We start from the raw sequence: 25,518 nt of genomic DNA on the forward strand, positions 1-25,518 counted from the left end.
GCAATGTGATCTAACCCATCTGATCAAACAAGCTAATCCCAACTCAATGTGCACTTATTAGAGAACCAACAAACATATGTCAAAAGGTGCTTCATTCCACCAGATCAGTCCCTACTCCAAAACATGTCCCAATACACAATAAACCCTTACTCCCAAAGTGATTAATTGCACCAGACACTACTCCAAAACATGTCCCAATACACAATAAACCCCTACTCCCAAGGTGATTAATTGCACCAGACACTACTCCAAAACATGTCCCAATACACAATAAACCCTTACTCCCAAGGTGCTTCATTGCACCAGACCAGACCCTACTCCAAAACTTGTCCCAATACACAATAAACCCTTACTCCCAAGGTGCTTCATTGCACCAGACCAGACCCTACTCCAAAACTTGTCCCAATACACAGTAATACCCTACTCCCAAGGTGCTTCATTGCACCAGACCAGACCCTACTCCAAAACTTGTCCCAATACACAGTGAACCCTTATGACCAAGGTGCTTCAATCTTCCAGATCAGAAATCTTAGTCACAATGTCCAGATATCAGAGAGTCTGAGACCCTGCTACCAAATTTGTCAACAGGTGTTTGAACCAAACAACATACTTTAAACAATGTCCAAACCGATGTCCCAGTATGATAGAGACCGCATCCAACGATGCACCATTGCCAGACCTCCTCAAAAAAGAAAATCCCAAAGTGTCTCAACCCATCAGATGAAACAACCTACTCCAAACTGCATCCCAATGTAAGACACCCTGCTACAGTGTCTCACTCTCAGGTATATCACAAAGTTCTTCAGCTCTCCAGATCAACGTACCAATGCCAGACCTCCTCCCCCTAAAAAACCCACCAGGTGTCTCAACCCATCAGATCAAATAACCTAGTCCATACAGTATCCCATCGTAGACACCCTCCTTTGTACTACATCCCAGTATCAAAGACCCTACACTCTACAGTGTCTTACTTCCAGGTATATACCAAAGTTCTTCAGCTCTCCAGATCAGACATCCTGGTCCTAACAATGTCCCTATATCAGAGATCCTACTCCCACAAATATCGTGAAAACACAGAGACTCTAATCCATGTTCTCCATGTCAGAGACCCTACTCCAAACAATATCCCAAGGTATAAAAACCCTCCAGATAACTCCCCCTACAAACAACAGATATCAAAGACCCTAAACAATGTCCTACATACTCCCTATTCCGAACTTTGCTCCAAGGTGCTTCTGCCAGAACAGACATCCCTTTCCCAAAATGTCCCAATATTAGAGACCCAAAGTGTCTGTGAACCATCTTCATAAGACCTCCAGCACCACCTGAATCCCAACCAGATGAGTACAGCCTATTGCTCAACATATCCTCATTCCAATTCAATGTCAGTCCTGCCCATCTCATCCAACAACTGACAGCAGATGTTCAAGATTCCCTCCCTATTGGCTGTTCTCATTGCTTCATTACAACCAGGGAAAGCATATGCCTCCGGCAACAGACTGCATCTCTGAAGAGTTGGAATGTTAGCACAGTCCTCCAGCATCTCCCTAAGATCCGGCAGAGGAGGAGGAGTAAAGGCCTGGAGTCCAATGATCTTCAAATGAGAACAGTCCACAGATCTCCGTGTGACCTGCTTCAAGGCAATGGGTGAGAAACAGCAATAGGACACTGAGAAACAGGTAATTTTTGGCATCTTCTGAAGGAAGCCTACAGTCAGCAGAGCGACAGCTTTGAGATTGTTCCGGCTGAGATTGAGTTCCTGTAGACCCTCCACAGGCTGCCACTGATACAGGAACTGCATGTCCATCGTGGTGAGACGGCAGTCCCGCAGATTCAGGTAGATGAGAGGCATGGTCAGGTTGTTCAGGAGGCTGTCAAGGTTGTTCCGAAGAGTACACGAGGAGAAGTTGAGTTTACGTAGCTGGTTCATCTGCTGTAACGTCTGGTTCAGCTCGTAGGCAGCGTTGACGTGGAGATTGGTGTGTAAGCTGTTGTGGAGGCTCAAGGCTTGTAAGCCCGGCAGCAACAAGAGACCTTCAAGGACAAGGTCAAACTTTGTCAGGTCAGAACATAGGTTCTCATCAGTCAGCTCGAAGTGGGTGATGTGCTGGAACAAATTACAGATGAATATTGGTCAAACTTCATATCTTAATGTGTAAAGATTTACAAGTCAAAATATAAATAACCATTTGTTGATATTTGTATTTGTATATTTCCTTTTTAAAAAAGCAACAAAGAAGGACAGGGTGAGTGAGTATGGATTTACGCTGTGTTTGAGAATATTCCAGGAATCTCATGGTTGAAGAATTAAGATGTGGGCTTCACAAATTGTAATGCCATGTACCGATGTGGGGAATCAAACCCTGGTATTGAGCATGACGAGCCAATGCTTTAACCACTCAGTTACCCTACCGCTCTAAGAAGGACAGAGACTTTATACAATATATATACATTATTGTTATTATTATGTTTTACAGATTGATATTGACATGCAGCAGTGAGGGTTCGGGTGATCCTGGCACAGTCAGGCTGGTAAAGCTCATCATCAGCTCAGGGCCCTCACCCCCTCTACACGCAGCCCAGACAGCAAATGGGACTTCTCCCAGGAAACACTGCCTAGTCGAACCCACCAAGAACTTTATGGAAAATATGAAGGCTCCCCAAAACTGCAGCCTTCTGCATTACCCAGATTGTCAGAAGGGCTGTGCTCCCGGTGGAAAACCCCGGCACTCTCCTGATCTGTGCCAAGACATCAGGAGGTACCAAACCAAGGGCACCGAGAACAATGGGGAGCCTGACGACAGTGTACTGACAAGCAAGACATTTCAAAAGCGAGGTCTGTATATTTCTCATGCTTTTCCTGAATCTCGCCAATCACATTGCTGACAGAAAATTCAATGATATAAATAATTTCATTGACTTTATCAAAAAGGACAAGATCAGGTTTGTTGGCAGGAATTCATCTCAGGCTGTATATTGGCCTATTCCAGAGAAGTTTAAGAGCATCATTTTCCAGGAAGCCCTGGTCGTACCACGGATGGACCTCGGGGTCAAAGCCACAGGCATGGTGGAGACGAAAGTAAAAGCAGCGAACCATGCCATCATGTTTTTTAAGATATGCTGTCTGTGCCAAGGAAGGGCATCCACTGACAAGGTTTCACTGCACAGTCAACATCTCATGTTAACATGTTGGTTAAGAATCACATTCTGGCGATTGCGAGTGGGAAGTGACACGTCCATTATTATTAGTTATTTAAATATTACTTTACTTGTTGATTCTTTTTATATTGTTGTAGTCATCAAGGATTGAGCCATTTGGTGAATAACACTATTTGTGACTTTTTACCAAATGAAATCCTTAAAAAATTAAAATATTTTCAAACTAATAAATTTGATCCATCAAGTGAACACAAAGTGGCACCACTCTTATGCTTACCCGTGGATCCAGCACCCTGTTGATGACGTTGGGAGGCAGTGCCACCTCAAGGATGGGCTCCATCCATAACCTCTTGCAGGCAAACCGGAAGGGAGTCTCATACTGCAGTGCCAGGCCAATCGGTACATCATCCAGCGTTATCTTACAGTCAATCAGGATGGTTATCGGACCTGGAGCAGATGGAGAGTGATCAAACTTTAGTAATGAAACAGGCTGTGTATTTGTCGAATGAGCCCTTTGCATTACATTAACTTCGGGGACATAAAATGAGCACTTACTGGCAGTACTCAATGGCTTGCCTTTGCTGGAAACTGGATTCTTTCATTGGTTAAACAAGAACATAATTAGTAAGGTGTTTGTATCTCCTCTCTGGTGATAGAGGACAAAGTACATATCATCAGAGTGCATTGACACACATCTGGCCTTACACAGTTTCCTAATAAACTTCACTGTATTCTGCTCTAGTAGCTAACAATGGGCACTGCAGAGTGCTTCTGACTGTGGACAGTGCAGCACCATTTTTCTGGACTGGTGGGGTGTCTGGTGGGATGTTTCACTGAGACAGGATATTTTTCAGTCATGTCTTCAAACTATGTAATTCTTTTCCCTGAAAGGTGCAGCAGCTTATGTTTTTGCTGCAGATCATTTATTTTTTCTTTTCACCAGAGACCACATAATATACAATTTGGAATCATGTGTGTTTTGGTTTGCAACAAAAAATACTACAAATACAGTGACTGAAATGAACACTCATTATCGCTAGTGTCCAAACAGACTGCATAATACAAGTCATTGGACTGACTGTTCCATGCAATGGCTTGAAAGCTGCCCTACTTATTGTATGGTCCCTGTTCTCACTAGACATTTTCTATCAAGAACTGCAGCCTGTACAATACATTTTAGGGTGGAAAGAATCTGACAAATTTGTTTCCTATCTTTTTCAGTATTGATTTTGAGACAGTACCCCAACCCCTTCCACAGTGATTCAGACATAGAGCTGGTACAATCCATTTTTGAGGATTACCATCTCTGAAACACATGAGTTACTCACCAATCTTGTTGCCATGGCGAAAGCACGGGTCCAGCAAGGAGTAGATACAACCAATTCTATTGAGGTAGCGTTGTACTTTGTCTTTGGACAAATCTGAAATTCAGGCCAAACACTTATATTGATAATGTACTCCTTAAAGGTCACATACGACGTAAAACACAACTTTGCAGATTCTGATACCTTTTGGTATGCAGTTACCGAAACAAATCATCAAAAATGCCAATTCAACCTATAAAGTTGAAAAAAAAAAACAATGAAAAGAGCCCCCGAAATCAGAGTTCAAACAATTCACTAAAAGTGGTTTCAACAACTATTATGTGCTGCGTTCACAACGCATGCGCAGTGAATAGGTTTGAGGAGCTTCAAACAGTATGCATGCCCACAGTATGAGTTTGTGAGCACTAGTCTAATCTTGGTTGTATACACAAACAAGTAAAAAATCTACTTGTTACACAAAAAATAACATTTTGATTGTGATAAACAGACTCTGTCACAAAGAAAACTAAATGTCAGGTTTACTGACACCTATACATATATGTTTGCCTGCCTGTCTGCTAATGACAATATGCAATGCACAACTTCAATCATTGACCACATTCAACTTGAAATTAACACTCATCAGGCTTATATGCCATAAACAAAGAGCCGGTTAAGTGTATCAGCAAATGAACAAGTGACCAATGAAAAGACTTCGTTACACTTGAGTGCACACCCACCAGCTCTTGGTTCAGTGTTGTGGCTGCTTCGTTCGAGGGAGGTAAACCCAAGTACAAAATATTGCACTTTTGATTTGCGATTATACGCTTATAATTTTGTTTATTTGGGGTTTTTTCTTAATCAGCAATGCATTTTATGCATCATGAATAAATGATATATAACTGTGTTCTAATTATTTTTGAGTGTTTGGTTGCATGTGATCTTTAATCATGTAAACTATGATTAGGCATAAACCTCAATTACACAGAAATCACATCATGTAGCATGTCCATTCGCTAATACTTTCAACATTTATTTAAATTTCGTAGGTCAAGATAATCCCATTCTAACCACCTCGTCTCATCTCACCTCATCCAAACCCCACTTAACCACCTCGCCTTATCTCACCTCATCCAAACCCCACCTCACCTTATCTCACCTCATCCAAACCCCACTGAACCACCTCACCTTATCTCACCTCATCCAAACCCCACTAAACCACCTCGCCTTATCTCACCTCATCCAAACCCCACTTAACCACCTTGCCTTATCTCACCTCATCCAAACCCCACCTCACCTTATCTCACCTCATCCAAACCCCACTGAACCACCTCACCTTATCTCACCTCATCCAAACCCCACTAAACCACCTCGCCTTATCTCACCTCATCCAAACCCCACTTACCCACCTCACCTTATCTCACCTCATCCAAACCCCACTGAACCACCTCACCTTATCTCACCTCATCCAAACCACACTGAACCACCTCACCTTATCTCACCTCATCCAAACCCCACTAAACTACCTCACCTTATCTCATCTCATCCAAACCCCACTTACCCACCTCACCTTATCTCACCTCATCCAAACCCCACTTAACCACCTCACCTTATCTCACCTCATCCAAACCCCACTTAACCACCTCGCCTTATCTCACCTCATCCAAACCACACTGAACCACCTCACCTTATCTCACCTCATCCAAACCACACTTAACCACCTCACCTTATCTCACCTCATCCAAACCCCACTGAACCACCTCACCTTATCTCACCTCATCCAAACCCCACTGAACCACCTCACCTTATCTCACCTCATCCAAACCCCACTGAACCACCTCACCTTATCTCACCTCATCCAAACCCCACTTACCCACCTCACCTTATCTCACCTCATCCAAACCCCACTTACCCACCTCACCTTATCTCACCTCATCCAAACCCCACTTAACCACCTTACCTTATCTCACCTCATCCAAACCCCACTTAACCACCTCACCTTATCTCACCTCATCCAAACCCCACTTAACCACCTCACCTTATCTCACCTCATCCAAACCCCATCTAACCACCTCCATCTTTAGGACCTATAAGTAGGTCACGGCACTTCTAAAGACTTTACTGCTTCCAGTGACAAACAACTTTTCACACCTTCTTGAATGGTCTCATTGTTGTCAGTTGACTGTAATGAACTGACAGTCCTTGCAGGAATTCCAATTTAACCATCCCCAAATTAGCCAACTATTATGACTGTCAACAGCTGGGCACAGTTGTACATTTGGTCTGATCTAGTAAAGTCATGTTTGGCAGCAACAAAATTTGGAACCAGAATTGGTTCTTGAATATACCCTAGTCACTGGAAATCTGGTACTGGAAGTAAGGTGGGCCCCATCATGCATATCGCAAGTTGACACATGCAAAGAGAGCAAAGAAACAGCTTAGTACCTTAAGTAGGACCTACATCACCCCATCTAAGCCTGTACTCACTGATGGATCTGCGGAGCAGGCTGTGGATGTAGCCAGCCTGTCTGTCACTGGGATTCAGCCAAAGGATGGGGAGCCTTGCCAACTCTCGACACAGCTTCCGATCTGTCCCAAACCATAAACAAAACAATAACCTTCAACACATTCAAAATAATCTTAAACACAACTCACCTTGATGTCATGTGAACAGCCCATGCTGTGATCTTATCAATCGTGACAACACAGATATTCAAGTGTCAGTGTTCCTGGTGAGTGACAGATTCAAAGAAAATGGTATCCTTGTGGAACTGAGTTAGGTCTTATCTTGATACAAACCAATACAAGACTAGACTGCCACAATACCAGCAATAACGTCTGTCAGCAATGATTCTGAAGTAGTGTCTGTAAGACTTCTGATTACTTCACTAAAACTAGTACTAAAATTTGACAATTTGAAAAAAAATATGATGCTATTATAAGGAAAAGTACCCAAGCCAAAAAGGTGGAAAACAAACAAAACAAATTTAAATAGTTTTCAAGCTATTTGTTAAACAAAATATCATTGGATGGATGGAAGGATGGATGGATGGATGGATGGAATTCCTTGGCATTACTATATATGTCTGACCTATTCATGTCAGGTCACACTCGTGGAAAGACAATTACCTCATTGATTTTAACAAGACCATTATTGATTGTTTTCGTTACAATAAAAAATACAGTACTTATTTTTAACATTTCTTATCATATAGTAATATATTGCCCTGGGTTTTTTGTCAACAGTGGACAATTAAAAGGAATCAAAAGTAATTTTATTCCTTTTTTCACTCTAAGTCTTGTCAGCAAAACCAAGAGGGACGGACTCACCATTTTTGAATCCAATGAAATTCACAGTCTGTACCTTGGCATGAGCTTTAATGTTCAAGAGTCCCATGATAATACTGTCAACCAGCGACATGCTACCTTGACCTTCAACAGGTCGGGTCAAGTAGCCTGACCTCAGAATGTCTTCCTGGGGAACAATGCTCTGAATGTCCAGCATCTTGTGAGGCCAGGTGGAAACAAAGAATGTGATGGCCTGTAATTCTCTCTGGAAAATGGCTTCACTCAGCAGTGCTGGGTAGATATCATGTGGAAGTTCGTGATATTTAAATTTCTGCATCCTGGCTGGATTGATGACGAGTCTGTGCATACACAACTGTTTGAGACGTCTGTAAAGAGTGAACGAGTGGACGGTGATAAGACTGAACCAGACATACTGAATTTTAGGGAGACGACTGGAAGTGCCAGAAACACCTATTAAAATAAATAATAGTGACAGAACCCTCTCTATCAAGCCTCTATTTCAAACTGAGTCCATTATACAATTAGGCGAAGTCTATCATCATCATCATCTGTTAAAAGTGAATAGTACTTGAAATTGGTCTTCAATAAACCATCCTTGTCTTAAGAAGAGACTAACGGGATTGGGTGGTCAGGCTGCAGGCTTGCATGTTTTGTATCCCAATTGCACAGATCGATGCTCATGCTGTTGATCACTGGATTATCTAGCCAAGACTAAATCATTTCAAGACATGTAGCAGGAATATTGCTGAGTGTGGTGTTAACAACAAACAGAACCTTCCTGCAACTCCAGTAGACTAATGCTTAGTCTCTCAATATATATAATATTGACAGTAGCAAACTATCCCACACAAATGGGAGACCAGAGATTCAGAACCTGAGGAAATCTAGACTTGCTTCATCTAAGACTTTAGCATTGCAGAGAAGGCGTGACAATAGGCAAAATAATGTGATTCAAGGGACTGAGACAGACTATGCCTCAAGTAAAGATTAAAAGTTTGATGCTAACCATAAAATTGGTGTCTAACTTATTCATCAATGTCAGATTAAAAAGTGTTAAGAAAAGAAAGATTTACCACAAAATAAACCACAAAAGAACAGAATAAACAGAAAAGAGTTCCACTATGGAATAGAAATCAATAAAATGAATGATTTCCATCATGAAAGATAACTGTTTAAACAATGCTACGTATGTACTGTTCATACAACAAAGAGTTAAATTCACTGAGAGAGTGGAGTTAGTCTGTCGTACAGACCACGAAGCAAATATATCCAAAGTGAAGGAAGTCTCAGGGCTCCATTTCATTATATTACATTTTTTCAATATGAACTTTTTTCAGTAAAATATGTTCATTTCAGAGACTAGTTGCTAGTCTTGAGTGGAGCAAGTATGGTTAACTAGATCTGATGCGTGGTCCTGTGCACAGAGCTCAGGTCACAACTCAGTTGAAGTTAACCAACATCAAGCTGGGACAGTCCTTGGATTGGTGAATGGCAGCTTGACTTGACCCTAAAAGTTTCTAGGACTTCAGTCCTGCCCCACAACAAAGCATAAGTGACACATGCAGCCTCGCCTTAGACAAGTGGGTTTGTTCAAAATTGCCTCTGTTCACCCAGCAGAAAATGGGTACCCGGTGGAATAGGTTGAGAGATTAATAACCTTGGCAGCTTAGGTTATCCGGGGTAATGTCAGCGCTTTGAGCATGTACAAGTGTGTGGAAAAGGCGTGGTATAAATATCCATTGTTACTATTTTATCTATTAGTACTACCAGAAATGAGTGTTACACTTTGTTTCAATATTGGGATTCAAACATGGGCCTCTGACAAGCAAACATTTTACTACTTGGTAACCATGGAGTCTGGGAGTACCTGGGAGAACAGATAAACTCTCCATTGCTGTCCTTCTTGCAGGTTAGATGACCTTCAGGGTCACGTGACAGGTGATACACAAAGTGCGCCTCTGTCATGTGCAGTGGGTGGCGAAACAAAACATCGTCACGGTTGAAGTTCTTCCTCTTGTAGTCAACATCTTCCATCACATCTGTCAGAGACATCGTCTGGAACATAAAAGATAAATATGAGCATTGATTTACCATCTGTCATGAACAGGAAGGGTTAATGTGCACATTTCCCATTACATATGTCAGAGACATCTTCTGGAACATAAAAGGTAAATATGAGCGTTCCTTTACTGTCATGAACCACGAAGGGTTAATGTCCTCATTTCCCATCACATCTGTCAGAGACATCGTCTAGACCATAAAAGGTAAATATGAGCATTCATGTACTATCTGTCATGAACACAAAAGGTTAATGTGCTCATCTCCCATCACACCTGTTGGAACATAAATGCTAACATAGACCTCTTCCATTACACCTGTCACAGACATCATCTGGAATAAAGAGAGTTAAAATGAGCATCTCCCATTATGTCTGCCACAGACATTGTCTTGAACATAAAGGGTGAAAATGAAGAGCTTCCATTACAAAACAAAAGACATCTTGTTATTATTATTATCTTATCATTTAATTATTCAGTCAAATCTTGCTTTGACAATGATTAATAATTGTAAGGTCAACGTGACCGATCAGGTCAATCTAACCTTGTTCATGCAAACAGTTTCACAGGTAAACATATAAACAGTTTCAACAACAAACCACAAATCCACAAATCAACATCTGTTAATCTATTTCAAATCCTCCGAATAACCTTAGTATTATCCAAAAAAAAATCCAAAGCATGATAGTTTAACCTTCTGTTACAAACAGTTCCTCAGATAACAAGCAATTGTACCAAAATACTACACAGTATTTACCACACAGCTATTCACAAAGAAAAAGATTCCTCAGCAACCAAAATAACCCTTGGGCTGACAAGATGCAGTAAATAAACACACACATGAACACCTTGTTTACATGAAAGGCCAGACCACAAAGTAACCAAGGTAATTTTCTTTGTCTATGTTGATTATACCATGGCTGTATGTTCTCATTATCTATCATGGGATCACATGGTTTTGCTACAAAATTGAAGCGAGACAACTTCATTACAGTAGATACAGAGTCATTACCTTCCCACATGTGGAAAGAATAATGTCCATTGGGGCCCTTTTAGGGTTGATGAGTTACCTCATAAAAGAAAAACATTCTGACTATCTCAAGCTCTTCATAATTATCAAACATCATTACATTATGAACAAAAATATTTGGAAATTTATGAAAATGGTAGCTTGATTGGACCACTGGTTTATGAAGGAACTTTCATATTTGCCAATATGGCTGCTAGCCAGCTGAACTAACACAACAAAATTGCAACGGTAGTTATTTTTAAAACAACCTGTGTAAGATATTTAGTAAAATACCAAGTCAGGATGTTGAGAAGTCAATAAAAATGTCAGTAAACAACTCATTGCTGAGACTCTCAGCTGAAAGGTCTACAATACATTCGCATTTATCATTTCCTTAATGGCCACGAGACTGGCTAAGACTGGCCATGAGTGCAAAACGTTGAGATCCTCCAACCCACACAGAGCCTCTCACAAGGAGTTGCCCTGAAGGTGAGTTAGGACCTATGGCTGCCAGCCAGTTGCTATTCACTACAGCCAAAAGTTTGTAAACAAAGGCTTACCACAGTGGAGATAACCTCATCACACACTAGGAGCCAATCAGCTGATGAAAACAGAGAAGCATCATGATCACTTCCAACGTGTATGGTCTGGAAGGAAATACCTGTGGATCCTGATAGTTTTCTCAGTAGTAATGTTACTTGGGAACCAGGGTTAAACATGGCGGGGCACTATTCCAGAATCTGGCTGGGCTGTTAAATATTGGAGAGATAACTGATAACATGTTTTTGAAACTACTGAACTGATGATAAGATTGTCTATTATGGTTGAGTGCACTGTTGACTGTTGAAAAAATGATGATGATGATGATGATGATGATGGTGATGATGATGATGATGATGATGATGATGATGATGATGATGATGATGATGATTAAAGTTATGATGACTGATAGTGATGACAAAAATGATTACAAGGTCGACAACTATGACACTGAAGACAACTGTTACTTACTGCATAAACCATTACTCCAGTGGCGCCATCTGTCAGACAGAACCACCGACCGAACTTATCTTAGCAGTCTCCCAGGACAAGACAGGATGTGTACACAGCACCAAGTTAAAAAATATTAATAATCTCTTGGGTAGTGTGTTAGAGACTTTCTAACTCCCCTTTTGCCTGGCCCATACTGTAATGTTGTAACTCTAAACCATGCAAGTCAAGATTTCACCCAGATCAGGACCAAATCTCAAATCTCATTTGTGCTCATTTTTACTGTAAATGTTTCTATAAAAATCTTTTAGACCTTTAACTTAAAGAATCACTATTTCTTTATAATAATGGTACAGTAACGAAGGTTCAGTGCTCTGTCTAGTTCACTGACTTGGTTGACACATGCCATTGTATCCCAACTACATAGATTGATGTTCATGACGTTGATCACTGGATTGTATGGTTCAGAACTGATTATTTACAGATCAAAACCACATAGCTAGACTATTGCTGAGTGCATCACTAAACAACAAACAAAATATAGTAAGTGAGTGAGTGGGGTTTTACACTGTGTTGACCAGTATACTTCGCTATGTAATTACATGACTTGGAGTGGAAAGTTAGCCTGGTGATTAGAGAAGGAATGTGTGAAGCCCATTTCTTGTGTCCCTCACAGTGGCATTGCTGGAATATTGCTATAAGTGGCTTAAAACCATACATACTCACTCACTCACTCACTCATTGCCTGACCGCTAATTGAGAGGTAAGTCCAACATGACGTAGATCTTTCAGTTTCCTTCATGATAAAGACAAGACACACTATGAGATCTAGAAGTTACACATTTCTGTTTATTTTGTGATGTCATACTTATACCATTCCTGATTTCAGTTGTCACCTAAGCCACACTCAATGATCCGTCACAAACACTTTCTTCCATCAATGATATTAAGAGTACAAATTCCTCCTGCATACAAGATTCAAAATATGTGTAACTGCTACAAACCAGTTTAACCTTGACATATCTTTAAAAATCCAAACTTTAGAAGTCCAGGCCGAGTCAAGAATGATTTGCCAAGTCCCGATTGTTTCAACTCTAAGGAATTTGTTCTGAGCTACTTTTTCAATCTGTTTATTTCTTTTTGTAGGTATGTGATTTAAATAAGACAACTTTATTTCTGGCAGTTAATGTCAATCTAGAAAGCTGTGCTTAAGTACACAAATGTCGCACTGAAAGAACAAAGGTTCCTCAGTAAACCCTGTCTTCATAAGGTTCATACAAACCTTTCTCACGGTGGAGCACCTGTTAATGTGTGACGTTTAACTTACTACCCTAGTGTCTAATAGATAATTCATTATCCATGGGTAAACATCATGGTTCACAGAGTTTAGAACCTTGCCGTTGAGGAATCCATAGCTGATGCCAAATTGTTTTCATGGCAGCTCGTGCCAGAACAGGAACATGAACACAAATTTACACTTCTAAGGAAAACTGACGTGTGGTGGTATTAATAGTATAATAGACTATCATTAATTTTATAGTGTCAGCTAAGACACCATGCTGCAGTTCATTCCAAAACATTGTACTTGTCCATGTTCTATTTTTCTTTGGGGTGGTGGGGTAGCCTAGTGGTTAAAGCGGTCTCTCATCACGTCGAGGACCTGTGTCTGATTACACAAGTACAAAAAATTCCCATTTCTTCTGGTCCCCACTGTGATATTGCTGGAATATTGCTAAAAGCAGTGCAAAACCTAAGTCACTCACTCACTCACTGCATATGAAGATGAAACAAGAATCAAATTTTTATTTTTGATAAAAAAATCTGAATGATCCATGTTAGAAAACAAAAAATAGGTGTAACCTTAAATTCACATTTTTTTCACAAACATCAAAACAACAATTGACAACTTGCGTCATGATGGTATTCTGACAAAGACTCATATCTGCAGATCGTCCGGCTTTAGAGTCACTGCAGATACTTAAAAACATTTACTGAACAAACTTCAGGGCTTCCAAACATTCTATAAATCCCCCCTTTTTTCTGGGTATCTATCACAGGAGCAAACAAGCTTATGATAGCCCCCTTACAACAAGATCAGCTCCTCTGTAGTATACATTCTAAGAATACTTCCCGACTGTTTGTATGCATTATTTGGGGCTCACCTCTTTGACTCGAGCTTCCAGTGAGACACTCCAGGGAGGTAACTCCAACATATCTGTACCTGGATGCCAGATACTAATCTTCAAACTACTTCATCATCATCATCATCATCATCATCTCTAATATCCCAAAGCGAGCTGAATTCGACGTTCTGGTGATTTCGATGATTCCATTGCTAGCGCTATATCGAGGAAGTACGAGCACGATCGGAGTGCACAAACAGTTTCATCGGTAGGGCGAATGATCAGTTCCTGTCGTGATATGTTTGATTGACAATTGAAATCAAGAAATTAAGTTATGTAATGAGCAATTTAACAACATTATTATTTACCCACTTCAGATGCAAAATCAACTGCCTATATAACAAAACATAGCGAGCAAAATTCAACAAGATCAGTCGTCTGCAAGTGACAGGTTATGTATGAAACAGGAAGCCACGTGATCAAAACACTCTCTCGCAGTGCGGAGGGAAAAGTATGGCTCACCGTCAAAAACACATACAAAAATACCCGGATGTGACAAGCGACTGCAGTTTCGCCAATACGATGTAAAAACACTATTTTTGTTGGAAACACATGAAACCTTTTTGTGAAATAGATGAATATACCTTTATCACTCAACGTTAGCAAAATCAAAACTTAAATTGATATTAAGGATAAAAAATACGTTTTTGTCTTATACCGTCGAAAACCCCTAACACTGGGATTTTATTATCATTATTATTAGTAACATCACCAATGACATCAGCATGACTCATCTGCATCCTCACATCCATAGCCATCATCACAACTACCAAAAACATCATCATCATCATTATCATCATCATGGTCCTGAAGACGCAGCCCTTAACTTAAAAATCCATGCAAATTTTTATGATCTAGAAAACATTAATATAAGACAAAATGTTACAGAAATGCTATGTCTTATATTAGAATACCAACTTCTAAATACCTCTCAAGAACCTAGAAAACACTTGATAATGCCCTATGACTAAGAGATTTTGGATTTTGACATGGAAAGTATGTAAAATGATGCATGGGCAATGTAAAGGGTCATACAAAACTCTGGCAAGCATATGGTGAGGGCCGTTGTTTTCTGTAAGTCAAAAACATCTGAAACACCCAAGTTCCAGAAAATGACTGGTCCCTTGAGACACTATTTTCCCTTTCAGCCTGAGCTGTGAAAACATACCTTTCCATTCACCATGCATCAGTTGCTGGGAAGATCTGCCCCAAATATTAAATCTTGCAGGTCTGTCTAACAATCAGATGCCTCCGACTACTTACAGCCGTATCATATGCCAATATGTGAGAAGCACCGCCAACAGCAAACAGTCAAGGCCAGCATCTGCTGAACAGCCATTCATGGATCAGGACTCCTAGACTGACGTCTAGTCACAAAAGTATATTATTTATAATTGTTCATCTACAAAAGTACGAAATAATAATTCAGTGCCAACTACACCCTCCACTCCTCCCCGACCATTTGTCATTTTGAGACATGCAGATTTATTCTAGTCTTGAGTTTGACTCCCTTCAAATTAAATGGACACGTATTACACATTCTTGTCTACAGTATAATCATGGTCAGATAGATGGCAGATTCAGATCTAGAGTAACTTTGTTTCATGCTTTTGCATAACTGCACGAGCCTGGCTGACAAAAATATGATTGAGGAACTGAGTTAAAAACTAAGAGAATGCCTTAATAACAATGCTTGCATGCTTAAAATTTCAAAACAATCATAATATATTGGGAAATACCACCAGAACAGTTCTTCCTTGCAGGTTGAAGAATTCTAGTCTTGCCCAATCATTCAAGTTTACCTGCGGTCCATGGGAAAGTGTGCTTGTATGTTTTGCTTGTTTGTTGCTTAACACCACACTCACCAATATTCCAGCTATATGGCGACAGTTTGTAAATATTTAAGTCTGGGCCAGACAACCCAGTGACCAACAGCATGAGCATCACTCAGTATATGATACACAGCCTGAATTCACCAGGTTGTGAATGGGTACCAGGCTGGTTTTACACACCTTTCAGCAATATTCCAGCAGTATCATAGCTGGGAACATCTGAAATGGGCTTCAAACATTGTACCCACCTAGGGAAACAAACCCGGGTCTTCAGTGTGATGAGCAGAGCCTTTAACCATAATTATTTTTATAGAAACAGATAACATCTGACTAGCTTAGGTTTGCATTAATCGGACTGTGACAGAGTCTTGGACAATGGCTGCTAAATACCTATCCCTGCATGACCCTGTTCCAATAGACTAATGATTAGTCTCTGAATACATAATTTTAATTGCAAGATTCTAAGAAATAACACTATACCATACTTACTAATGATTAATTAAGACTTACTAGAAATTAACTTTGAATTAGTTGGAGGTTTTCCAATGCTGAATGAATCTGCCACCTAATTTCAAAGCAATATTTCAAAATGTTCCCCATATACAATTCCTCTACATTTCTTATATGTTGTTGTACATAGTTTAATTAACTTGAATCAATTATACATAGTTTAATTAAATTGAATCAATAAAAAATACATTCTAGTGCAATTTGTTCTAGGTTTAGTGGTTTTTACCATAAATTGACTGGAATATATGTAAACTGAAAAGGAGTCCCACAGAGGCAGGAGAGACTTGCTTGCTAGACTTGCTTCATCATGAGCTTTAGCACTTCAGGGAGGGCTAAGCAGTAGGGGAAATAATGTGGTTCAGGGATTGTGAGACTACAGTTCCAGCTGAGGAGATACTGCTTAATGCCAGCACGTCACATGATACTCTCTTCCACTGCCACATCTACAGTGTGTACACTGGCCACCAAGCAGATGGAGTGAGGGAGTGTCTTGAAAGAGCATAACTGATAATGGCTGACTAGATGGAGAGCAAGATCAAAGGCGCCAATGGTTTCAATAGCGAATGATAATGCTCAATATTTCCTGTTACCGTTGGTTGTATCTTATACTGGGTGACACTGAAGATCTGGGTTAGAATCGGTCATTACCAACCCATGAGAGGCACGTGTCATGAGAGGCACCTGACAGGATCTGTTTGTCAGGCTTGCTGACTTGGGTGATACATATCGTATCTCATATGCACAGAACAATGCTAATGATCACAGATTGGCTCAGTGACTTGGTTAACACATGTCATTCTTTCCCAAATGTGTAGATCAATGTTCATGATGTTGATCACTGGACAGTCTGTTTCCAACTTACTTATTTACAGACTGCCACATATAGCTGTCAAATTGCTGAGTGTGGGATTAAACAACAAACAAATATACTTTAACAGTTTGCCTACTGAGGCGGTCATATTGAAAACATGATTTGAATTTCTTAGATAAAATCAGATCTAAAAATACCCCAAAATATGACCTAAAAATGAATACAAATACACTGAATACACAAGGAAAGATATACGTGAGTGAGTGAGTGGGTCGGTGGGTGGGTGAGTGAGTGAGTGAGTGAGTGAGTGAGTGAGTGAGTGCACTGAGAATCACCTGAAATGCACTTCACACATTGTACCCATGTCAGAAACTGAATCCTCAGTCTAAGTAAACTTCGTCTCGGTGTATTTCGTTACACTCCACCACTGAGTCTAACAAAACCTAGTAGAAGGTCACGTCAGGTAACCTTTGAGCAACCAGTGACCGTCCAATCAAACATGAGACGGTTAAATACATTTAACCAATCAGACAACGGCTACTATTTAGGGATTGGAGGGACTTTCAAAATATTCAGGTCACTGACACAGATCTCTCCACAAACAAAAATCCGCATATAACACAGTTATTTGACCTGCAGTATATACGCTTTAGGGTTTCTGTTGACATGGTTACCATCAGCTAATATTTCCACAAATTAACATCCTTGAATATTGTCAAAAACACTATTTTCAGTGACTGTATACTCACCGTTGTCATGGCAGTACGTACGCCGTGTGCATCCCCTGGAAGCGATCGTACGCTAACTAGCATTCGGAATCGTTCGGGTACGAACCTTTTCAAGATAAAAAGTTCATAAGGGATGTGCGGATGTGCACTTTCGCAATTTGGCAAGCTGTGTTCTGATTGGTCAATCTATAAGGTTACCTGACGCAACCTCCCATAAGGTTTTGTTAGACTCAGTGGTGGAGCGTAACGAAAAGTACTGAGGATAAGTTTGCTTAGACTGCTGAATCCAGGTCTTGGCATGACGAGCAAACACTTTCACCACTAGACTACCCCACCATCCACTCAATACTGGGAAGTGACTAAGTGTCAGTTAATTCTCAATGGCTCCCGTATCCATCAAAATTCAAAACAACCATCACATATTTACAGACAACCTGAGTGGCTGAGTGGGTTAGATGGCTTTGAGTGTCAGTGATTAAGTGCTTGGCTTTGTCAGTTTAAATTCTGGATGGAGTCAACCCGTCAAAAGTTAGAATCTGTATTTTACTCAGAAAAATTAATCCCCAATAAAACAAACGCAATATACATCGAAACTGACCTTATAAATCTTTGTCCTGGCTAACAGAAAGCATATATCCCTGCCCTCTATACACCATTTATATACTGACTTGTCACTATACAGAAGAAAGAGCTGTTCCATGACCTTTTCCTAACAGACATCTGACACACCTCACTAACCTCACTGATGTCCAAAAATTGACATCCACAAACATGACTCGGTCCCTGAAATAAGGGGAGCTACAGTAACCAAATTCTGTACTGTATTGGGACACTGAGAACCTGAAGATATCTAGACTTGCTTCATTCCATGCTTAGCACTGCAGGAAGGGTGTGGCAGTAGAGAATATAATGTGGCTCAGGCACTGTGAGAGAAACTATTTATCCAGCAGCAGTTGCTGTGTTTGTACTGCTCCTATGATTTTGATATTGCCTCGTCTCTACACTGACCTGTGCCCTCTTCCATAGTGTGTTTGTGATAGATCTCCAATCAACATTGCTCTTCATGCCTCAGCAGAGCCCTGCAGGGTTGATAGGATGTGTTCTGAATTAGGATTCTGTTAGGAAGCCATCCTATAGAAACAGGTCAGAATCAAAATGGATTATTTGGCAGCACAAGGTATAGTTGCCATAGCTATCCTTATCATTTCAGCAAGCAAATCACTGAAAAATAGGGAACATGCCTTTGTCCTGTATAGTCACACAAGTCAATATGTACATGGTTTATGGTGAGAACAAGGCTATCATAGCAACCCTTATGTCTTGAAGCAAATGGTGTTGCAGCTTTTGTGGATTACAATATATGTATTTCATGGCAGGGTGTTTATCAAGCTACTCTAATTTCTAATAATTGTAATTTTAAACATAGAGTTCTTCTGTGAGACCTGATGGGCTGTGCTCATATATGCCAATTAATCACTAATTAATCCCTGTAGTTAATTTGGGATGTAGTTCAAATGAGAAGTAGTTTTTATGGGAGTAAACCCATCTTAACAGGGTTTATAACTTTGGTACCCACTTATTGAGTGTTTCCATCAAGTAACTGGCTGATTGATACCTGGTTACTATGGACAGTCTATCTTGTCGTGCAAACTGTCATCACCATTTTCATCCCTTTGAGAACCATACTTACTTGTCTCAGAATCATTTTATAGTCCATAAAGTTAAATGTAAGTTCAAATTTACCTCGATAAGTCGAAAATATTTGAATATGTATACACATCATGAATATTGGGAACCACATGCACATCATGAATATTGGGAACCACATGCACATCATGAATATTGGGAACCACATGCACATCATGAATATTGGGAACCACATGCACATCATGAATATTGGGAACCAAATGCACATCATGAATATTGGATAGCAATATCCTTGGACGGATGACCATGTTTGACAGCTTTGGTATCTTATTTTGTTGTGAAGACAATCTAATAACCAAAAAGTCAAGGACTACAGAGGAAAGTGTACAGGCAAGTCCTGTTAATCCGACTTCCATTCATCTGACATATGGTTTTATATGATGCTTTAGTTGGTAACAAATTCAATACACGTTTAATCTCAATTATTTAGTCCGACATCCTCCTTAATCCGACAATTTGTTGTTCAATGGACAATGTCAGACAATTTGTTGTTCAGTGGATGATGTCAGATTAACGAGACTTGACTGTGCGTTGTTGTTCGTGCATGTTCTTTCATTCATATGATGGAGAGAAAAAACTAGCCAACCTTTTTACACTTTAGTAGAGTTTATTGGACTAAGGCCAGACCAATTATGTTTTATATTTATATTTTGTCTTTTCCTCAGCCTTTAGGTTTTCTGAGGGCCAAAATCTGCAAAACAAGAGACAAAATTGGTCTGACCTACAAGTAAAATATAAATGAATGAGTTATTAAGTTAAAATAGAAATGTCTGTCTCTAATATATAAAGCATACTACCGACATGACTGTTAACTTTCTCCATAGTCAGTAGGTAAACCTTGGGTGTTTTCTTGACAGTTCCAGTTACTAGAAGAATGTCCCTAGAGGTGAATTAGTCCACTGGAAGTGTTACTAAGAGATGCCGTGGCAAGTGCACTATAGTTGGTGATTAACTGAGGAATACCCCATCAAACTAGTTTTACATGGGTCAGATTGAACACTGAGGATGAAAGTGACACTAAGTTATATAAAGATCGTGAGTCAAAAATGAAGCCTACAACTAAAAGCCTGATAACAATGTAAGAAACTACATCGAAATGTTGCATACTGCCATGGACAAGAATTTGTAATCCTTAAAGTTGTATATTTCATATTTTTTATCACACATCTATTGAAGAACTATATACACACACATACATTACATATATGTGTCTATATATTATGCATATAATTTTGTATTTGGATACATATTATCCATATAAGTTTATATCTGGATGTAATGTGTGTGTGAAAGATGTATATTAATGCGTGACAAATAAATGAAAGTTATTTGTTTTCTGCTGGGCAAATCCAGATGCAGGTGACAGCGTGAATTTAATCTGTGCACTGGACCATAACGCGTTGTTTTAAGCTGCAGTTCATATGGTGTGTAGTTCCATAAGGACACCTGAAGCTCTCTTAAACCTTAGATCTTGTAACTTTTCTCGTAACATTCGTACCTCCCATACTGTAACATAGGAAGTAGGATTGCCACGAGAAAGGTTATGAGATCTCAGGCTTACGAGAGTTTTGTGAAAGGGGACCCAGGTTAGAACTGGCCTTCAGCTATCCATGCTTATCATTACAGGTGACTAATGGGATCAGATGGTCAAGCTTGAAGACTAATGATGGATGTTTTCGCATCCCTACTGCGTAGATTGATGTCCTTAATATAAGTCACTGGATCATCTGAAGACTGCCTATTCTCCTTGATAACCTCCAGGGTATATTGGGGATTTAGCTTACACCATAGTTATTATCAAGGATGACAGCAATGCTGAGTGCAGTGTTAACCAAACCAAACCATTGCTTGAATACTGCTAATTTAGTGCTATAAGCAATGTGAAACTGAACTCACTGTCTGACTCGCTCATCGACAAGATTTTCTTTAAATAATTTCATATTTTTGATATAACCTAATGTATGAGTGAATGAGTATATTTGTATGCCACTTTGTACTTATGTGAAGAATCAGACCTTCATCTTCATGGTGACAAGGGCAATCCACTAAACCACCCATCCAAACAACAAATTGTTGACATGAGTTTCAGTCCAAACCAACATATATCATAACATACTGATGTGTGCAATATTTAAAGAAATTCAAGGCAGGACATCCAAAGTGTGATCCACACACTGCACCGTTTGTGAAATTGACCCCAAGCCTTGTGAGCTTGGTGAAGGGGTGCAAAATGCTATAAAACTCAAACTTTCTCAAAACCTAATTAGTTTTAGGGTTTGAATCCATGATCAGACTTTACTGGACTTCTTTGTCTTTGATGACTTTACCACCTGTGAAGAAACAAAGACTTGCAGTGCGATTTGTCTAGATCTGAAAAACCAGAATCCTGAACTACTGGGAATAATTTGAGACTTTCCACAACCTGAACTGAGAATTCATCCCAGTGAAGATCAGAAACACTAAAAGACTTCAACAAGATGCAAAATACACACAATTCCTTAACTTTATGATTTCATGCTTCCATGTCTCTGGGCAATCCTGAACATAACAGAAACCTACATACATGCCCATTAAATCCCAGATATAAGTCCAGAAGAATCTACAGGATCCTAGATCCAGATCCTAGACTGAAGTACAGTGGTTCTGAGATTGAAGATCAGAAGATCCTAGAAGTAAGATCAGGACAGCCTTGATAGACGTCAGTAGATTCTAAATATAAGCCTCCTAGTTATAAGCCCTGGAGATCATAGATATCAGCCTTGGGGTTCCTAGATATCATGTCTGCATGTTCCTAGTTATCAGCCGGGGAGCTCTTAGTTATCAGTCTGGGAGTTCCTAGTTATCAGACTTGGAGCTCCTAAGTAGCAGCCTGGAGCTCCCAGTTATCAGCCTGGGATTACCTAGATATCTGCCTAGGAGATCCTTGACATCAGCCAGGAGATCCTAGACATCAGCCAGGAGATCCTAGACATCAGCCAGGAGTTCCTAGACATCAGCCAGGAGTTCCTAGACATCAGCCAGGAGATCCTAGACATCAGCCAGGAGATCCTAGACATCAGCCAGGAGTTCCTAGACATCAGCCAGGAGATCCTAGACATCAGCCAGGAGATCCTAGACATCAGCCAGGAGTTCCTAGACATCAGCCAGGAGATCCTAGACATCAGCCAGGAGATCCTAGACATCAGCCAGGAGATCCTAGACATCAGCCAGGAGTTCCTAGACATCAGCCAGGAGTTCCTAGACATCAGCCATCAGCCAGGAGATCCTAGACATCAGCCAGGAGTTCCTAGACATCAGCCAGGAGATCCTAGACATCAGCCAGGAGATCCTAGACATCAGCCAGGAGATCCTAGACATCAGCCAGGAGTTCCTAGACATCAGCCATCAGCCAGGAGATCCTAGACATCAGCCAGGAGTTCCTAGACATCAGCCAGGAGATCCTAGACATCAGCCAGGAGATCCTAGACATCAGCCAGGAGATCCTAGACATCAGCCAGGAGTTCCTAGACATCAGCCAGGAGTTCCTAGATATCAGCCAGGAGATCCTAGACATCAGCCAGGAGATCCTAGACATCAGCCAGGAGCTCCTACTTATAAGCCCCTGCATTCCTAGATGTATTCCTAGAGGATCTGATTTACTTTTAGATGTTAATAAATCAAACACACCAAGCTCAAATATATGAAGTATTATCTGTCAGGCTTTGAATTTACAGATTCAAACTGTAAACAGTTTGCTGTCAGTGTACATTGAGGAATGATGCAAGCAACAGTCAACCTTCCTGATTGTTCTGTGCATGCTGGAATCATAATGACAAGTAAAAAAGTACCAGTATATATATCCTCAATGAAAGTACAGTATATATTGTGCTTTAGCCGAAGTCACTTCACGCGATTATATATAGAGAACATTGAACCTCAACATAAGGAAAGTCGTACTCTGTCAACAGGGTTGTAACAGAACAAGTGTTCATAACACAAACCGTTGTAATTTGATTTTTTTAAAGCATTAAACTTTTTAAAGTAATTAATTTAACTGAAATAGACGCCAAACGACAATGGAAATATATACAGAAATCTATAAATAGATTATGTCAGCTCCAAACACGGGCTTGGAACAATCGTAGCCATTAACTCACTAACCTGACAAGTGAAACCGATTAGAATTCAAAAGTCTGACTTACCGTGTTCTTTGACAAAGCTATTTGCTGCACTCTGGAAGAACCTTCCAGTCAACTCGCGTGTATCAGAAAAATGGACGGGACAACAAAGCAGGAACATGTCAGCGCGCCGACAGTACGGCGCATATACCATCACATGATGCTTACTGGGTTCACACCACCCTTCTCATCTTCAGGAATTCAAGCAGAGTTTCTTCCCTTGATCATTCCCAGAACTTCCAAACATTCAGGATCTGCGATTGGTGGTATTACTTTGAAAGGAGATATAGCCATGACAGATGAGTGTAAAATTTTACTTGAACGCATGTTAAGCCAACAGAAACAACATTAATGTATTTGAAAAATCGGTTGGTTGGTTGGTTGTTTAGCACCGCACTCGTCAATATTCTGGTCATTAAATATCGGGGGTCTGTCAATATTCAGGTCTGGACTCGACAATCCAGAGATCAACCGCATGATCGCAATTGGGGTACAATGACACGTGTCAAACAAGTTAGCGAGCCTTATCTCCGGATACAATACGTTGCCTCTTACAGGTATGTGTTACGGAAGACCAGTTCTAACCCTGATTTTCACGGGTATTGAAAGATTTGCGTGGGCATCTTCTACATTCGATTTGCACACTATGGCTCAGATATTGCCGACGTGACGTTTACGTTTTAACGTACTCACTCGACTCGACTCATGAGAGTGAGTTCCTACTGCCTCGAGATATGCAGGGGCAGTGGGGTAGCCTAGTGGTCAAAGCGTTCGCTCGTCACGCCGAAGACCCGGGTTCGATTCCCCACATGGGTACAATTTGTGAGGCCCATTTTCTGATGTCCCCCGCCGTGATATCGCTGCAATATTGCTAAAAGCGGCGTAAAACCAAACTCATTCACTCACTCACTCGAGACATGCATAAAATACTGACCAATAACAAATGATATGATTGCTATGTTAAACAAAAAAAAAATTAATAGCATCAGCAGAGATACGATATTTATTTGTCTGTCCTCCGGTTGTGATGGAAAAGATACACATGAATAGACCGAGATTACGAATAGATCGATCGGATCATCGCACCGGATCTTCAAGTAACGGTTTGGACAATATATGAAAACAGGGGAATTATAGTCTCGAAGGTGTACAACGTAATGGTATCGACATGATGTTGGACAACCAAGAAAACAGCTTCATTAAACCGCTGAAGTTTGAATTCGTATGAAAAGCAAGGCTGGTTGGTTGTAGTTGCTGTTCAAAGCCACACTCTGCAATATTCCTGCTATATGGCGGCGGTCTGTACATAATCAAGTCTAGACCAGACAATCCAGTGATCAACAGCATCAGCATTGACTTACGTAACTGGGATACGATGACATGTGTCAACCAAATCAGGGAGACTGACCAACCGAAACCAATTCTAACCCGGATCTTCACGAGTTGATGTTTTGATCTTCACGAGTTGATGTTTTGATGTTTTGATCTTCACGAGTTGATGTTTTGATCTTCACGAGCTGATGTTTTGATCTTCACGAGTTGATGTTTTGAAGTCCAAGGCGCTACCTGCTAGGAATGTCACGAAGTGCTCGGCTAATAAAATAATGCTAGTATTTATACGTGTCTGTCCACTTGAGTCGTATAGGCAGCTAAATTTAGATGGATTTTGATCAGTAGACATAATTTTAATTAATGTTTGAACTGCAGACGTTTGTTAACCTTTTTGAAATTGTAAGCGCGCATCAACAACGGGTTAATTAAA

General features: G+C 40.3%; 2 protein-coding genes across 3 annotated transcripts; one reads left to right on the forward strand and one right to left on the reverse strand.

Annotated features, from left to right (window-relative positions):
- Nucleotides 1-389: 389 nt before the first annotated feature.
- On the reverse strand, nucleotides 390-23,844 carry LOC137297808 (leucine-rich repeat-containing protein 14-like). Of its 2 annotated transcripts, XM_067829772.1 has the most exons (7): nucleotides 23,781-23,844; nucleotides 9,640-9,827; nucleotides 7,794-8,137; nucleotides 6,951-7,052; nucleotides 4,488-4,580; nucleotides 3,437-3,606; nucleotides 390-2,107 (listed from the first exon to the last, which is right to left on the reverse strand). In XM_067829772.1, exons 2-7 carry the CDS (start codon nucleotides 9,822-9,824, stop codon nucleotides 1,370-1,372), a joined length of 1,632 nt encoding a protein of 543 aa, XP_067685873.1. In that variant the 5' UTR covers nucleotides 9,825-9,827; nucleotides 23,781-23,844; the 3' UTR covers nucleotides 390-1,369. The 2 variants fall into 2 exon arrangements, with proteins under 2 accessions (XP_067685873.1, XP_067685865.1); XM_067829764.1 differs by lacking the exon at nucleotides 23,781-23,844 and having other exon boundaries at nucleotides 9,640-9,836.
- LOC137275809 (hyaluronan mediated motility receptor-like) lies at nucleotides 22,122-23,001 on the forward strand. Its single transcript, XM_067808192.1, has 2 exons — nucleotides 22,122-22,271; nucleotides 22,516-23,001. Exons 1-2 carry the CDS (start codon nucleotides 22,122-22,124, stop codon nucleotides 22,999-23,001), a joined length of 636 nt encoding a protein of 211 aa, XP_067664293.1.
- Nucleotides 23,845-25,518: the final 1,674 nt, after the last annotated feature.

The sequence above is a fragment of the Haliotis asinina genome, chromosome 1, assembly GCF_037392515.1.
Source record: "Haliotis asinina isolate JCU_RB_2024 chromosome 1, JCU_Hal_asi_v2, whole genome shotgun sequence".
Taxonomy (NCBI): Eukaryota; Metazoa; Mollusca; class Gastropoda; order Lepetellida; family Haliotidae; genus Haliotis; species Haliotis asinina.

Bases quoted from the DNA above. Each gene is read 5' to 3' on its own strand.
- LOC137297808 (XM_067829764.1), bottom strand. From the start codon at position 9,836: ATGTTCCAGACGATGTCTCTGACAGATGTGATGGAAGATGTTGACTAC. The intron at 4,581-6,950 runs GTGAGTACAGGC...CCTGAATTTCAG, and splicing joins CCTGCTCCGCAGATCCATCA to ATTTGTCCAAAGACAAAGTA. The intron at 3,607-4,487 runs GTGAGTAACTCA...CATCTGCTCCAG, and splicing joins TCGCCATGGCAACAAGATTG to GTCCGATAACCATCCTGATT.
- LOC137275809 (XM_067808192.1), top strand. From the start codon at position 22,122: ATGTCTCTGGGCAATCCTGAACATAACAGAAACCTACATACATGCCCA. The intron at 22,272-22,515 runs GTAAGATCAGGA...ATATCTGCCTAG, and splicing joins AAGATCAGAAGATCCTAGAA to GAGATCCTTGACATCAGCCA.